Below are 18,234 nucleotides of genomic sequence, written 5' to 3' on the forward strand. Positions count from 1 at the left end.
ATGGTATTAGGCAGGTGATGAGCAGTATCTCTTCTTCACCAGACAATGCTTGGAGTTTTACCCAAAGAGTTCAGTTTTTGTCTCATCAGACCAGAGAATCTCAATCCTCAAGCTCTTTAAATCCTCAAGTGCTTTAAATGCCGTTTGGAAAACTCCAAGTGGGACTCTATCATATACACGTGATTGATGGAGTGCTGCTGAGATGAGAGGACTTCTAAAGCTCTGTTAGATTGATCATTGGGTTCTTGGTCACCTCCTTGACCAAGACCCTTGTTGCCCAGTTACTCACTGTAAGAGCTAACCTTAGAAAGTCAATGACTAATGTTAAATTCATATAGGTTTTTGCTTAATTTCTATAGAACATCAGCTTCTTACAGCTGCCGAGAATATAGTATGGCCTCTTACCCCCCTATAAGTTAACATGTGATAGAACTTTCTTGGCTATATCTGTAGAAGAGACTGTTAATTAACCCAGTGAGGAAATAGTCCTACTGCTAGCATGGACTGTTAGATATGATTGCAAATAGAGTAGAAGATGGCATACAGTTTTCTGACCGTGTTTAATGTGTCTAATGTGCACGACTGATGACCAAACTTAAAGAGTGAAACAAGACATCCATCCATCCATCCATCCATTATCCAACCCACTATATCCTAACTACAGGGTCACAGGGGTCTTACGCCCTGTGTTGGCTGGGATTGGCTCCAGCAGACCCCCATGACCCTGTAGTTAGGATATAGTGGGTTGGATAATGGATGGATGGATGGAGAGTAGCTGTTGGTAGATTCCTTACCAGGACATTTACAGGGCATTTAGATGCTGCCTGCGTTTTCAGATGTAGTGTAACACATTATAAAATGACTAACATGAAAGAAGAATATTGACTATTGAAGAAAATAGGATGAGTTAATTTAAATACGCAGTCCCTCCAGGTAGCCCCCTGACCATCAGATGGAGGCATCAGGTATCTCTCAGTATGTAACGGAATACAGGATTATCTAATATCCCATATATGGACCTATTTGTAACAGATTAACATGTTATCAGCTACACAGTAAAAATTTCCAGCATTTCACAGGAATTAACTGTCATTTTTCACAATAAAAAACCATATTGGAAAATATAACATGTAACTACAGTTGGTCAAGGTATATCACAAGGTACAGTATATCACAAGAGAACAAATTACTGACAAATTGTATTTAGACTTATTCGCATTGCATTGAGAGACATTTTCAGTTTGCACATTTTCATACCTTTTGACTTTTATGTGTGGTAAGATGACAGTTTAAATTGAAATCCTGGCTACAAGGGCACTGATGGAAAACTGTTTGATATCGTGCGAACATTAGAAAGTTTTCATTCACACAGAGAACTTTCCCACAGAAGACTTTCAAAGCTCAGCTTGATGTAAATTTCAGGGGAAAATACATTAATGCACTGTAAGAAAAAAAAAACCTAAAAATACATTAACTTAAATCTGTATTACATACTCAAGGAATGTATTACAATAAATGGTTAAAAAATTGATTTTAAATAAATACATGGACAGAAATGTACATTTAAACAGTGTTTTAGCTGCCAATATTAATTCATTGTTTCAATGTGCAGAGCTGTTTATGAACAGTTGTTGTATTGCTGTAAAGTCACAATGGCAAAGAAAACTAAAGTTTCATAATTTGCATAAGGAACGCCTTCTTTCTACTAACATTGTCAATTTTTCCAGATGACTCCCAGACCCTCGCACTGTAGGAATGGGTGGCAAACTAGTTTTTGTGTGTTTATGGAAGTGTTTTTTTCACTAAACTGGTGAACCAGTAGCACAAAACACATTAAAAAAAGCAATCTTTCCTTTTCCATCAGACAACATAAAATAATTTTACATTGTTATAGCAATGAGAAAAATGATGGTCTGTTTGTCTGATGGCCAAATAACTGTTACAGGTAAGCATTTTTAATAACATCTAAACTATCTTTAACTCAAATTATGTTTAAAAATTTACAGTAAATTACTGGCTATTGAAATGTAGTTTTATTACTGTTAACATATGAAAGTTCTGGAAGTCAGTATAATACAACAGCAGCATACTTTTATGTTCCATTCATTTTGTGGCCCAGTTTACTGTAAAGTCACTGTATTGTATTTTTTGTAATATACAGTAACATACAGTAAAATACTGTGAAGGTAATGTAATTAGTAGCCATTAATTTACTGTAAATTACTTTCAGATTTTTAACACTGATATGCTTTTGTATATTCGCACACTATAAGGCCTTTGTCTAAGGCTGGGTTTATACTTTACGCGACGAGACGCATGCTGCAGCGGACGCTCCTGCTACACAAGCGTTGTACTGTTTATACTTGCGCAGACACTTTATGTTAATCGGGAGGAATCCACCAGGTGGCAGTGCGAGATATTATCACGGTGAGAACCGGTTCGGCTTCTCTGTGTTGTGAATTGTCTGGAACACCCATTAAATTCTGATGACACCTTACCGCAATATCTCTAAAAAGGATGTTTAATGATTAAATCCATCAATCCAGGGATGTGTCCATTCCAGCAAGCATTGGGCATGAGGCAGAAACAATCCCTGGACGGGGCCTCAGCTCATCACAAGGTGAATATAAGCACACATATACACTGGGGTCATTTTAGCGGCCCCAAATCCCCAAATCTGCATTTCTTTGAGAGGAAACCAGAGCACAGTGTGGAAACCCAGCAGGAAAACATGTAAACTCCAGGTAGGGAATACAAGCGACGTGACTCCCTGTGAGACAGCAGTGCTACTGCTCTGCCACCGTGTCACCCCCACGTGTGAAATTGTTAACAGTATTCATTATTTAAACGAAATTAACGATTTATCTGTAAAATATGACATACATACTTTAATACATTTCATCATGAAAGTGATATCAAGTATAAATCTAAAGATTCTAAATTTGCAGAGAGTTGGAATATCATACATTTAAAGTGTTCTGTGTGGTGATCTATTGCTGCTTACCGCTGCTGTCGGGTCCACAAAGTTCGTAGCGATTAAAAACTGGGATGACATTTACAGTATAATGGTCTGCTTTAATTATAAAGCAAACTACAAGGTTAAAGTGGACATTTTGAGATTAAAGCCAAAATTTCCAATTTAATCACAAAATACACATTTTCACCATGTCCTTAATTTTTTTTCTCTGTGGCTCAAATACAGCGCTGTACATTATGTTACTGTTGTGAAGTTGCAATAAAAAAAGACGGCACAAAAGATGGCATGTGAGACTTTTAAAATGTATCGTGTCATTACGATCTGGAATATGCGACGCTTGAATATGAAAGCACCACGAATGCATCTGTATGTTGACATTTTGCTTCACCACATCGAACCATTCATCAAACATCGAAGCACGCCCATCGATCCCGTAGGATCCGCATAGAGGCTTTCTGTCACATGTAGATAGTAAACAGAGACTCTGATTTCACATTCCAACTTTTATCACATTGCGCCCCCCGACTTTTTGCTGGTACTGCAGCTCCCGCACGCATCACATTAATTTCTAAGGACCTGCTCAGAGGACTCGTCAAATGAACGCTGGGAACTTATGGCAGCCATGATGCGTGTGCGTACACATTCTGAGCGTGAAGTATAAACGAGCCCTAACAAAAGCCTGGCAGCACTCCTCTGATTACAATGAAGGGAGCATGGGGAGTTCCATGGATATCTTTGTTAAAAAAAATTCTTATATATTTCTGGAATTTGAAGAACCTCTTTATGTAAGTTGAACATGGGTCAGATTTCGATTTTTCCCTGATTAATGTTTCTCTGTTTTAAGATAGAAGATTTTGCAAATTTGCTAATACTTTTCAGTGGGAGATTTTCAAATTTCAAAACCTTGTACAGTACCATCATTTCAAGATATCTCAACAAAGCTTGAACTGTCTCATCAAATTTCCTTGAAGAATACAGTAAGTATGTCACATTTCCAACAAAATTTGTCCAGCTGGGTACTGAGTTGTTTCATACAGACAGACAGATGGACAGACATGGCTACCGCAGTAGGTGTTTCTCAATTCATACGTGGACACACCTGAAAAATGAAAGGATAGATGCACTTTTGGACAATCTATTTTTGTGACCAAACACTTTTATGTTGAAATAAAAACTATAAATCACTGTAAAAATTTCAGTTCTGTTCTGCACTGCCTTTTTATTGAGACTAGGAAAGTTATAAAATTGTTGTTTTTTTTTAATTGTTGAAATAGAAGATTTTCAGCTTTCCTACTTTTCATAACCTCTGTGGGCACCAATGCTGTCTGTCCTTCTTGGGCTTTGGGATACAAGGAGCGCAGTAAAGAGAGTCTAACAGCACTGTAGACAAGTAAAAGGAAAGGCAGTAAAATCGTGGATCCAAAAAGCAGTAGTGTCCAGCCCAAATGCAGCTGTATTCAAGGTCAAACATAAAATCATACCCCAGAAGAAATGATATGTAATATTATTAATACTACAGAACCATTAGACAAAGATAAACTGAAAAAGTAATAAAATCATGATGGACACTTCATTTAAACAAAAACTGAAAGGAGTGGAGGAGAGAAATGCTTTGTTCAGTGTAGCATTATGCCTTATTTTTTGATATTCTCTTGCAAAATTATTTAGATAATGTTAAAGAACAGTAATTGACCTCTAAACCGTTCTTCTTGTGTTTCAGACAGAAGATTTCATTAAAGTTTAATAATCTGATACACACACAAGAGATGTAAGTCCATTCCGTTTCTCTTTTAAACACTTGAATAGAAATCACAGATGCTTACACATCGAAGAAACGATTGACCAGCAATACAATTATTCTGCCTTCTTTAAATGAGTCTATTAAGAGTATAGCAGTGGCAATTCATACAGTGAAATCCCCACTTTCAATGTTAACGATGAGGATAATGATGCTAGATAATCAGAATGCTTGGTCAAATGGGATAATACTTCATGTCAGTATGCATTATCAAGCATCTATAATGTGACAACAAGAAATTCATTTTCCACACGGCTAATGAACTATCAACAAAATAAAATCGTTTGGAGAGATTGAAATGATTGTGTACAACATATAATTTTGCAGGGATATTCACTTCTTATATTGAGCTGCCATAAAGCAATTTCATTTTTTTCACATGTATTCATTTTAATAAAACTAAAAATGCACTGTAAATTCATGACATCATCATGTTTCAAAACACAAGCTTTTCAAGTTTAGAGTTTCCCAAAAAAATCCATTCTCTTTATTAAAATGTTTCCATGTATACTTTTATTATCATCATTTACTTAGATGTAAGCAATTGCGGCGTCTCAACTGGAACTGTCTGTCTAGACCAACAGCATTATCATCATTTTAAATGTCAGTGTCACAGAGCTTGCTATGGACAATTGCACCACTATTAGCATTTAAAAGCTAGGTAAACTTTTCAGGATGAAGTTGGTTTAATGGAGAGGGCATGACCCATTTTCAAATCCAAGGTGTGGTAATTTCCATGCCATCAAATGAAAATCATCTCTACTACATTATGTTCTGTGTGTTGGCACACAGATTTTCACTATTACTCTGTACATGCAACAGTAATAACCCAACAAACTTATAAACATCCAGTTTAACCTCATGTGAGGTAGCGAGGTGGAGACACTGTGGTTCTACATTACCAATGGATTAGGCTTCCCACATCAACAGTGAATAAAATGTTAGCCAAATAATGCCATCAAAAATCACTCTATGATCTAACAGCATATTTTATCACGCCAATGATAAGCTACCAATGCACAGTGTCAACAACATCAAGTTCTCAGTACACCGGAAATACTGGAAATGCAAATCAATATTCAGTAAACGCTGTCCATGAAAGCCATAACCAGGAACAACGACAAGATACGGCAATGACAGAGCTCGACACTCGCAGTGAATGAATTTGACTTAATGCCAAATATTCCAGCACAACTCTCACTGCATTTCTATCATTCAAGCTGACTACAGACCCACATGGTATTGAAAAACTCATCAGAAACTTCAAAGGACTTTGTTGGACAGTTACCTTATCCAAAGATCTTGCCTATACATTGTTCTCCACTCTTGCTAAATGATCTTAGCCTGAAGAGGTCTATTTAAGATGTCTCACGTAAAGATTTTCCAATGTGTTTCTGTCCAGGTGTCTATATAAACACAGGGAACTCCAGTATCTGTATTACATCTTGCCTGAAGTAGGGGCCTGAGTTGCCTTTCGAAGGCTTACATATTGTAGTCTTTCTAGTTAACCAATAATAGGTGTCATTTTGCTTGACTTCTCACTACATTCACAATAGCTAATACGGTACAACACCCTAATACGATTTCTCCCCAAAAACACCCTTATGTGCAGGAAATTGTGACCAGCAGATACATTTATCTGCAAGAAGAAACTGCATCTACTTTAAAGAACTGAGTGGTGTAAGTATAATAAACACAGAATCTAAAAATATTTAATAGGCATGGTTTAATATGATCAGATGAACTTGCCTTTTTAGGAGCCAATGAAAACTCTTCTTCAAAAACAAGTAAAAATTTCTTTCAATTCATTTTCTTATGAGAGTTGTACCTTTATATGTATTCAATGTTAGACGAGAAACACTGGCATTCTCTCAGCCTTAAGAAAGATGGTGTTCATTATGTTACAAGGTGACACATACTGTGATCACTAGGTAATGGCAGAGCTTCTCCAAGAAGCCAGAGGTGACAAAAAGATTGAAATATAAAATGAAATGAACAAAAGATCATCAAAAATAATCTTAAACACTAGCACAAATAAGAAATAGAAATAACAAGGGGAAGTGTAAAAACAGCAGGCAAAGTGGTTGTGTTTCCATCAGATAAAAATTGACTCCTACTTCATTTGTCATATTTTCACACTATATGTCCCATAGTCATAATATACTTTTTACAGTTTTTCCTTAACTTTCCTTTTTTTTTGTTCAAATTATCATTTTCTTACCAGTCAGATTTGTATAGTTTAGATTGTAATCAATTTTGAAAAACATGGTTTAAGATTTTTTTAAGCAATTACGTATTAGAGCACCCTGAAGCTGTAAAAAGATCATAACTGAATTTCATTTTAAATTATTTTGCCCCTTGTTGTAGAATGTTTCGCAGAAAGTCGATAAAGTAGATGATCTAGGCCCCAGTGAGTCTGAACAATGACTATGAAGCAGTAAGTAAGATGTGAAATTACTTCGCTCTTCTGAGAGAAATTTACGTTTTTAGAGATAGCAGTGTACTAATGAAAATGTTTCTTCGGGTAGTTATTAAGCGTACCATAATAAGAAATTTTACATTACATGAGAACATTAGTTAATAGCTAGCACAGAGTAGACTGCAGATGCAGATACTAGATAACAATGGGATAATGTCATCATCATTACCTTATGTGAGAAACTAAATTATTACAGAAGTGTCTATTCTCTGTGGTTGCTTTATACGGTAGATTGCTCCCAGAACATTTTCAGAAAATATATATTTTTTATTACACTACACATCAGAGAATATCTTACATACATCCCTGATACCAGTAAGTTCATTTTCTAATGTCAGTATACTTTAAACAATACATTAATAAAAAACTGAAATTGCAAAATTATAAGATCAACATGCCACATCAACAACACAAGAAAACCAAATATATATTAGAATGAAATCATTTACCTGTATATTTTATATCTGGTTGTAAATCCTTGACGAAATCTTTCCACAAAGGATAAATAGCCCCGAGAATGGTGGAAGGGCCCCCGGTCTGAGATAAGCCAATCAAATTGTTTGGAGACATGGTGCTCTGCAATAGATGGTTCCTGGTGGGAAGACTCTACTGTTATATGGTCCCATATAAACAGGAAGTAGACGACCTCAATAAACCTCCAGTTCATGCTTTTCTTTCAGCCGCTCTCTGTTCATTCTTGCTCCATTGTGGAGACCTGGAAGAAACAAATCAACAGGTGAACAAAGCGTTCCAACTTTGCACCAGAGTTTGCTGGATGTTCAGATTTACTGTTATGTATTGTTAATACTTCAACATTACTAAGGTGGAGTAAAAGCAAATTTTTTACCAATTATTCCTTTGCTTTATGAGCTGAAGTCTATGCACTTTAAATACAGTACATATCATAAACATTTGTATTTTGAAGAGGGCAATAAGTTAAACAAAAATGGTACAGAATTGTGTAAGAACCGGTGGGACAAAGCAAGACCTTCACACTAGTAATATTAGTAAATCTCCTCAGACCATTATGGGAAATGTAACTGTAGTTGTAAAGGGGATCCTTGATGTAATTTAACCAAAGGGCACCAGTGTCAGAGAGAGAGAGACAGTGGAGTTGTAAGCTAGAAACCTTCCCTCAGGATGCTCAAACTCAGACAACCAACAGGATCCCGAGGATAACATAAGAGAAATTTTGACATGAAGAGCTTATTCCATCAAATACAATTAATAAGTCAATCCCCATTCACCTAACTTCTGCCAATTATCTACAGTAGCTGAAATCTGAAGGTCCTCACAATTCCACCATGCTACATTGGGTCTCTGTGGGGCGAGCCATTCATCATTTGCTGTACTCATTGGAAAGAAGGTGAGTCAAGTGATGTGCTGGTCACTGTTTACTGATCCATTGGAGGCTGGAACAACTAAGAGCACTTTCATAAATGTGCGGCTGAAGGAGTTTAAGTGGTTTAGTATCTTTATGACATTACCTTTTTATACACTGTTTTCATGAACATATTTTATTTATTTATTTATTTATTTATTTAATATGAAGAAGACCTGTGCTGCACTATTTTGCACTCTGACTATTTTTATTGCTCATTCACACTGTACTCTTGCCTGTTTCTGCCGTTATTGCCCTGGCTCACATCACTACATGACTATTGACGGTCCCGGGATCTAGGAGCAAGGCAGCTTCAGCTGTCATACTTGTCACCTCTTAATTTCTTTTGCTTAAACTAGAAATGTTAAGCTCCTTCTGTTTCCGCTCACAGCTCATACGTGTTAGTCCCAGAATCAGTCTAGTCACTCTTCCCTGGACTTGCTCTAGCACTGGTATGTCTTTTTAGTAATATGGAGACCAAGAACTGCACACACGGTCCCAGATAAAAGATTATTAGTGCTCTTTTAGTGTATCCTGCTAAGGGTGAAGGTTGGAGGCACGAAGGGGAGTGCTTGGTAGTTTTTATATATTAACCCTTGAACCACTAAACCACAGAATTCTGCATTATTCAAATGTGACTGAAAAATGCTCAAAATTAACTGCACTTTGCTAAAGTTGTAAGCAATTTATGAACATCTGTTGGTCGATCCTTTAACAGAACTTTAAGTCATTATTTCTTCTAATTCTTTGAACTAGATACTTCACTTGTACATTGAAAAATCTTCAGCTAACTTCTATTAATGAATAATTTCTAGTATTACCTGTACAGTTGCTCTGGTATTTTTTTTCATGCATTTGTGATTTTAATAACACTATATATTAAATAATTAAATGCAAATTTAAACTCTACCAAAACAAAAAATGATAACAGTGCATAACATGATATTCAGTAGATTATTACTTATGCATGTTTCACAGTTACATACTTCACTCAAGATCCTTGAAAGCAATTTTTGCAAGTAAAATAAAAAAACCTTTCAGGCATAAAATTCTAAAGACCCCTGAGAGTCAATATCAGAATTTCTACATTGCCAGAAGTGCTGATCATCAATGTCTAATAATACTGTATATACATTTGTTGTTTTTTCCTGTTTGTTATTTTCCATGTGAATTTCCCCCTGGGATTAATAAAGTATCTATCTATCTATCTATCTATCTATCTATCTATCTATCTATCTATCTATCTATCTATCTATCTATCTATCTATCTATCTATCTATCTATCTATCTATCTATCTATCTATCTAATAGCACCTGCAAACAAATATGCGCAAAAGCAGTCATATAGAAGAGTAACATAAGTCAGATAAATGCTGTAAGTTCAATAAGTAACAATTTGTTTTTCTGACACCACTCCTCTGTGTTTGAGCATAAAATAAAGATAATGCATCAATGCATAAACTGAGCTCTTTTGTTTCATGTTTTGTCATTGGAAAGTGTCTGGCATATACAGTATAAGGTAGGTCTTTGTAAGTACAGAACGTCCAGCAAAACATCCCAGTTTTAATCTTTGCAGTTGGTTCAAATAATTTGATTACAGTTATTGATGATTTTTACTTAATGATATTTCATATTAAATTATGTTTGAACAGCTCGAATGTAATATGCTCGTGGATGAAAGGATATAGGCTCAGAACGCAGCACATACTGCACAAATTTGAAGGGTAGAGTCACATGGCATCTAAAAGTGAGGGAACTGAAATTTTGAGTTTTATCTGATTTTTTTTTTGTTTGGCAGTTTAAATTAATTGTACGAGCAGGATAAATCTGGTAAAAGTATGTACAGATATCTAGGTGGAATATGTCCCACATATGCAAAATTAATGAAAACAAATTGAACAAATAGGTGTGACTTAATAGACCACCATTTACACCAACAGCATGCTGACCGCCTCACTGTTTCACATTACTTTCAGTGTAGGCTTGCTGAGAATTCTTTAAAATTCTAGAATGTCAAGAGTGGTGTGTGATGGCTTATGTCAACATTTGGACACAAGACTCTCTCTCATTTCCACCACAAAACACAAAGCAATTGGGCTGCATTGTCTGCTAACAGTCACCATAAATGCTAATTAAAACATAGGTTTGGTATTTTTCAAGTCAAAGTTATTTCTTCACAATCATGATACACTGAAAAAAGGGAGATGGCAGGTTGTTACATTTACAAAAATGTATTTACTTTATATTACATGTATTGTTTATGTAGCTACCGAAGTATAAGGCGAGATCAAGCACGGGTAAAATGCGTGGCGAAAGAAATCTCTTGTTCGTTTTAAAATTAATTAGTGAAAGTTAAAAGCAAAAATTCCACACAAGGATAAATAAAAAGTAATTACACACGTAGAATAAAAGGCAAAAAGAAGGAAAAATTTATCTTCTCGAAACTTAGCTTTTCTTGAGAAACTTTAGTTATTTCTGTACTTAAAAGTTCTTAATTGCTTCTTCTGTACGCATTAAGCGTACGGCTTTGCAATTAAATAAGTACGAATTACTTCACACACTTAAAAGGTCCATAGGCCTGTAGGTTTAAAACCTTGTGCCCTCTTCACCTTACACATGGCAAGGCTGGTCACTAACTGAAGAATAATGTTTAGTCACAGCTGTTGGAAATGGCAAGAATATACCAATACAATTCTACTTATGGGGGTTATAGGAACCTCCCATAGATTATGCTTTGTCATCTAGTAAAATATTTATGAATCTTATATAACTAGGAAAATGGCTCTTACAGTTTATGTTCCACTTTTGAACATAACTGGATCATGTTTAATTTATTGAATCTTGTGGGGTGTACAATATACTCATTCCAGACATTTAGGTAGAAGTCAAAATAATCCTATTTAGTCCTCACTGAAAATTAATACGCACCAAGAGGATTCATCATCAGCGGAGGTTGGATAACATGGCGGTAAAGTCATGTGACTTTCAAAGAAGCAACAGATTGTGGGTTTGAGTTATTGTCACCAGTTAAGAGCAAAAGATTAGTGAAATAAAAGTTAAAATTAAATGAATAAATAAATGAAACAGACACACACAAGAAATATTCAGATATTCATTTAAAACACTTAATCACACAGACTAATGTTACTCCGTTTTGCATTTTTCCTTGTATTTTCTTTTAATGTTTTATCAAACTGTGCTCACTAACTACCGTCACATGTCATTAAAGGTACTATTAAGTTGTCTGGATTTACTCGCTTAGTACTGGTACGTTTACGTACTTGAGAAATGGGTCAACTAACTTTCAGCATTGCTGTTCACTAGTATTATCATAACACTGTTCAACCAGATAAATACTATTAATACAGACAAATAAATAATACCCCTGAATACAATACAATGCAGTTGCCAAACTTGCTTGTTTGAAAATAAAAAAACAAAAAATGATTTTGTGAAAGAAGGTGCCAAGCAGCAATTTTTGCACTTTATATTCTACTAATATTTAACATTTATTCTATAATATATACAGTTACATAAATATAAAATAAATATGTTTTATAATATAACACTCTATCCAAGGTGCATTTTATGTTCATATTTAGTTATACATTGGTCATGGCATTCTGTCACAGCCAAAGAAGCAGTGTTCTTGTACAACTGTTGTACATTTCACCTGACACTCCAAATCGTAATTTATCAATTGCACCTGATGACCCCGACTCTCTTAGTTCACTGACACAATGTCTTACTTGTTTTTCTGAATGGATGAGTAGTAATTTTCTGAAACTAAATAAGGAGAAAACTGAAATCTTAGTGATTGGCAAAAATTGGTATAGTGAGAGTATTAGAAATAAACTTGATCCATTAGGCTTAAAATTCAAGACAGAGGTAAAGAATTTAGGGGTAACTATTGACTCTGACCTGAATTTAAAATCACATATTAATCAGATTACTAGGATAGCATTTTTTCACCTAATAAATATAGCAAATGTTAGACCTCTTATAACTTTCTAACTGAGAAATTAGTTCACGCTTTTGTTTTTAGTCGACTATATTACTGTAACGCACTCCTCTCAGGACCAACCAAACATGACATCAATCGATTGCAACAAGTGCAGAATGCAGCTGCCAGAATCTTAACTAGGAAAAGAAAATACGAGCAGATCTCTCCAGTTTTGATGTCACTACACTGGTTACCTGTGTCATTTAGAATTGATTTTAAAATACTGCCTATGGTTTACAAAGCCTTAAATAATCTCGCTCCATCTTATATTTCAGAATGTCTTACACCTTACACTCCAAATTGTAACCTTAGATCTTCAAATCCAAGAGCTAAACTTAAAAGATGTGGTGAGGCGGCCTTCTGCTGTTATGCACTTAAAATCTGGAATAGCTTACTGATAGAAATTTACCAGGCTAATACAGTGGAGCACTTTAAAAAACTGCTGAAAAAACATTATTTTAACTTGGCTTTCTCATAGCTTGATTTTAGTTTAATCCTGATATTCTGTATATGCATTTAATTATCAATATCATTCATGGTGGCTCCGTAATCCGTACTAACCCCTACTTTCTGTGCTGTTCTTTTTCCGGTTTTCTGTGGTGGCGATCTGTGCCACCACCACCTGATCAAAGCACCGTGATGTCCCTACGTTGATGGATTAAAGGCCAGAGGTCCACATGACCATCATCATCAAATTCTTCCATGTGAAGCCTGAATACCATGAGGACTGATTGAGGTCATTTATGTTAGGTAAAATGCCTAGAGGGGGCTGGGTGGTCTCGTGGCCTTGGAACCCCTGCAGATTTTATTTTTTTCTCCTGCCATCTAGAGTTTTTTTTTTTTTTTTGCTTTTTCCCTCCTTTCTGGCCATCGGACCTTACTTTTATTCTATGTTAATTAATATTGCCTAATTTTATTTTTTATATATTTTGTCTTTTTTCTCTTTCTTCATCCTGTAAAGCACTTTGAGTTTCATCACTTGTATGAAAATGTGCTATAGAAATAAATAATGTTGTTGTTGTTTTGAATACTAATCTTTTGTATTTTTGTTGCTTTGTATTGTTTTTACCAAATAAAACTAGTTTTGGTATAAGCAAACCTGTTTATTTCTTATTAATAACTTTGAACATGAACTATAAAATGATACTGGAAAAAGTATAATTGACAACCTAAAAAGGTTATTGCTAAGTAACTTGATGAGATGCATTTTTTAAAAAGTTTATAAAATAATTGTTATAATATTATCCTTCATTGACATGTTCATTTAACATAATATAATTAATTTAACAGAGAATGAAAATGTTTCAGTCATTTTACATAAAAATATCATGTTGTTTCAGCATATATTATTTTAGTGCATTAAGCATAATTAAATTATTTTTTTATAAAAAAATGTTATTATCTGTAACTGATGTACATATTTTTTTATTTTAATCTGACATGCCATTTTTTTCAGTGTATATATTAATTTGCCACATAAAATTTCATTCTAAAGTAAAGCCTTTTTTTTTTATTAATTTTAAAAATACCTTGGCTATTCTTGCAGTTTACATTGGGGCTGGAGAGAGTACAAAGGTTTATAGGTAATAAAAAAACGCCTTCTTGAGTAATTAACTAATACAGGCGATCCGCATGTGCTCACCTGTGAGCCGCTTATCAGTGACAGTTAAGCCACTGGAGAGTGCAGTAAAACTACTAAAATCAATAAATAGTTTACATCTATAAAAAACACAACGTGACATGACCTGTCACAGCTCCTCCTTTTTGTTCTAGCGAGTACATATGTGTATTGAATATTTGGAATCTTTTTCACTCAGTTCAATTTCTGCACATATGTTAAAAAGGAGTTTAAATGAGTTTCATGCTGGTACCAAAAGAGTACAGCTGATAGTTTCATCTAAGCAGGTAGCATCTGCTCTTTTCACAATGTCAACACATTGATTGTGAGATCTTAATTTGTCGCCTTACTGTCTAAAATAGTTTTTTTTTTTTTCAAAACTATTTTTAGCATGTTACTTCTTGAGAGGTTAATTGGCAGGTTTACTGCCAAAGATAAATGCATGCTAAATGCAGTAATTAGGTAATATGCAAAACCAGGGGAATATAAAGAACAATATACGGTTTTAGCAAATGATACAGACTTTAATCAAGAGTCTGCAGGTTACATTGTGAGTGTTTGGGTTAACAATTCTAAACAGTAATTAACATGTACTGAGAGAAGTTGGCTCTGGCAGCATCCATGATTATGAACTGAGACTAAAAAGGGATTTGAAGAGGATTTCAAGTTTCAGGCAGGCTGCTTTGTTTTGTTGCAAATCCTCTTTAAACAAAGGAAACAGATTAGGAGTCATAAAGGACTTTATGATTTACAAAATGCAAGCCTGAGATGCTAAAATGCAGATATTAAACTGTTTTATAAGGTGGAATCTTTTGTACATTTCAACAAATATTAATCATATTTAAGAATGACCATCCTGCATGTAAAGTAAGCCTGTAGGAAACAACAAGCCATTCAGAGTCAGGAACTGATTGCAAGCTTGACCAACAAAGCTACAATTTGAAATACATTAATTATGAGCTAGTGGTGTAATGGTTAGTGTAGCTGGCTTGCAGTTTTAGGCGTTCTTGCCTTAGACGTCTTCATTAGTCCGTTAGAATAATCTAAATGAGAACAGGCCATTCAGCCAAATAAAGCTCACCAGTCTTATTCACTTCATTCTTCCAAAATAACATCAAGTCGAGTTTTGAAAGTCCTACTGTCTACCACACTACTCGGTAGCTTATTCCATGTGTCTATCATTCTCTGTGTAAAGAAAAACTTCCTAATGTTTGTGTGAAATTTACCCCTAACAAGTTTCCAACTGTGTCCCGATATTGTTGATGAACTCATTTTAAATTAACAGTCTCGATCCACTGTACTAATTCCATTCAAAATCTTAAACACTTCAATCATGTCTCCTCTTAATTTTCTTTTTCTTAAACTGAAAAGGCTCAGCTCTTTTAACCTTTCCTCATAACTCATCCCCTGTAGACCTGGTATCAGCCTAGTCGCTCTTCTCTGGACTTTTTCTAGTGCTACTATGTCCTTTTTGTAGCCTGGAGAATGAAACTATACGCAGTACTCCAGATGAGGTCTAACCGGTGTGTTATAAAGTTTCAACCATAAACTCCTTTGTCTTGTACTTCCCTTATTGTGCTATATAACCTGACATTCTGTTAGCCTGCTTAGTGGCTCCTGAACACTGTCTGACAGTTGATAGTGATGAGTCTCCAGTGTGGAGCTTGAATACTGTCCATGTGGGCACACAATTTTTCTCCAGCTTTCTCTCACATACATTGTCAAGCATGTTATGGCAGGGTAGTGGTGTTCCTAAGTTGTTCTGCTCTGAATAAGTAAGTGTGCTCTGCGATGGACTGGCATAGTATAAAAATGGGGTAGTCCTTAGTCTCCATATTCCTGTGATGGAATAAGTCTTCCTATAATGAAGTAAATAGGAAGGATGGATAGATGTATGAATTGTCCGCATGTTCTATGAAAACAATATCTGTATAGTTTCTCTGCCTTTATTGATATTTAAAGTGTATAGCAGTTTGGATTGTAAGATTAGTTTGGATGTTTGGCCATTGCTGTTATTCCAGGTGCGAGTATCCACAAAGAGGATTTTCTGGATCACAGCATGCACAGAGTCCACCTTCACTTTTAGTTCCAGTCATCCTCCCTGACTTACCTGCTAACAAAAGGGTATGATAGTAACCACAAGAATGGTGTTGGCTGGACCAGAAGATGCACATATGCTCACGAAAACATAATAACTCAAAGAAACCTCAGTCAAAAACTGAAGAGTGAGATCATAAGCGAAGAAGAAATAAGGCTTGCTAGAAGACATGTTGTCACCAAAACTGAGACGCTAAAACTGCAAGCAGAGCTGAGAAGTGGAAGACAATGAGATGTGAACTAGAAGTTATAAAGTACTAAGAGAACAAGAGTGAAGTGTTTGAGGGAATAAATTTGAAAACTTAGATACCGCAAAGGGTTACAAAGCTGAGCATTGGTGACGTGACACATAGTGGCCCCTGGGTGAGCAGTGTATCCTAACAACACAATGCCAAAATGCAGAGACTACAAAATGACATAGTGACACACTTAAAATTGTATTAACTTGAATTAAAATTATAAGCACAAAATGCCCATTTATTAATGTCTCCTAGCATAAGAAGCCTTCAAGAACTCAGAACAAGGTAGCAGGAGAAAAAACAATATTTAAAACAAGAACATTTTTTTATAAGGGTGTCTCACTCTGTAACAACTGCTGTCCAAGCTTCATGTTATCTGGTACAAGTTCGTCTGCTAGATATATTTGGGGCCACCTAGATGACCTCAAAGAACTCCTTGCATTTGTAAAGTTCCTTGTAGGTGTTGACTAAACTGATCAAAGCCTCCTGATAAATACATTCCTTTGATCTTCATCTGGTTTTTTTAACTCCCTGATGAATGATACAAACCAGGCAGGTGATTTCATCCTTTTATTGCACACAGACTGATGTCACTCAATGCAGGGTTCATTAAAGCCACCTGAAATTATCTAGGACTGCCAAAGCACAGGTGTTGAATGCTTATGCAATAAGCAGGTTGCTGTTTTTATTTCATTTTAAGCTTCTCATGATACTTTTTCACCCTATAAATGTGTGCCTAAGAAGGAAAAAATTAATACATGAAGGCCTGAAAGGAATTATATGCACATATAAAGTATACCATCCATCCATTTTCCAACCTGCTGAATCCAAACACAGGGTCACAGGGGTCTTCTGGAGCTAATCTCAGCCAACACAGGATGCAAAGCAGGAACAAATCCCCAGGCAGGGCGCCAACCCACCGCAGGACACACACACTCGCACGTCCACACCCACACACTAGGGCCAATTTAGAATCGCCAATCCACCTAACATGCATGTCTTTGGACTATGGGAGGAAACCAGAGCACCCAGAGGAAACCCATGCAGACACAGGGAGAACATGCAAACTCCACGCAGGGATGACCCGGGAAGTGAACCCAGGTCCCCTTACCACTGCGCCACTGTGCCACCCATATAAAGTATTCGTACATGGAAATTCCATTTTTGATATATTGCATTTAGGCAGTTAGCATTATCATTATTCCTTGTTCAAATTGTGACTGTTTACATTCCTTTATATATTTTCCACATTCACGTTTCTATTTCAGATTATTTGGAAGAAAGAGCTTGTCCTGGCTGCAGTCACTGATAAAGCCTTCAGCCCCCACAACCCACTTATAACAGTAGCATCAGGCACAATGTACTGAATGAAATAATAGCGCATGACATGGCACCTTCACACTTACTCATACTTTGCCAATTTAGATTTATCATTCTCATCATTTTCACTCCACTTATCCTTATGGGGGATGTTATGCTCAAACAACTGTCACACACATGTGAGTAGGAGGCAGCTAAAGTGCCTTAGTAATTGTAATAGCACCACCACCCAGGGGGTGGCAGAGTGTGGTGACTGTCTTTCTCAGTTACTTGCAGACCGTTCCCCGGAAATCCCGCCAGGTTCCAGCACACTTAATGACTT

General features: G+C 35.8%; 1 protein-coding gene across 3 annotated transcripts in view; it reads right to left on the minus strand.

Moving 5' to 3' along the window:
* brinp1 (bone morphogenetic protein/retinoic acid inducible neural-specific 1) overlaps positions 1-18,234 on the minus strand; it is a 668,396-nt gene that overhangs the window by 489,282 nt on the left and 160,880 nt on the right. For all 3 annotated transcript variants that reach the window (XM_051932394.1, XM_028809186.2, XM_051932395.1), the window contains exon 2: positions 7,704-7,969. In XM_051932394.1, the coding sequence (XP_051788354.1) occupies positions 7,704-7,921 (218 nt within the window). In that variant the 5' untranslated portion in view covers positions 7,922-7,969. The remainder of the gene's footprint in view (positions 1-7,703; positions 7,970-18,234) is intronic.

The sequence above is a fragment of the Erpetoichthys calabaricus genome, chromosome 9, assembly GCF_900747795.2.
Source record: "Erpetoichthys calabaricus chromosome 9, fErpCal1.3, whole genome shotgun sequence".
Taxonomy (NCBI): domain Eukaryota; kingdom Metazoa; phylum Chordata; class Cladistia; order Polypteriformes; family Polypteridae; genus Erpetoichthys; species Erpetoichthys calabaricus.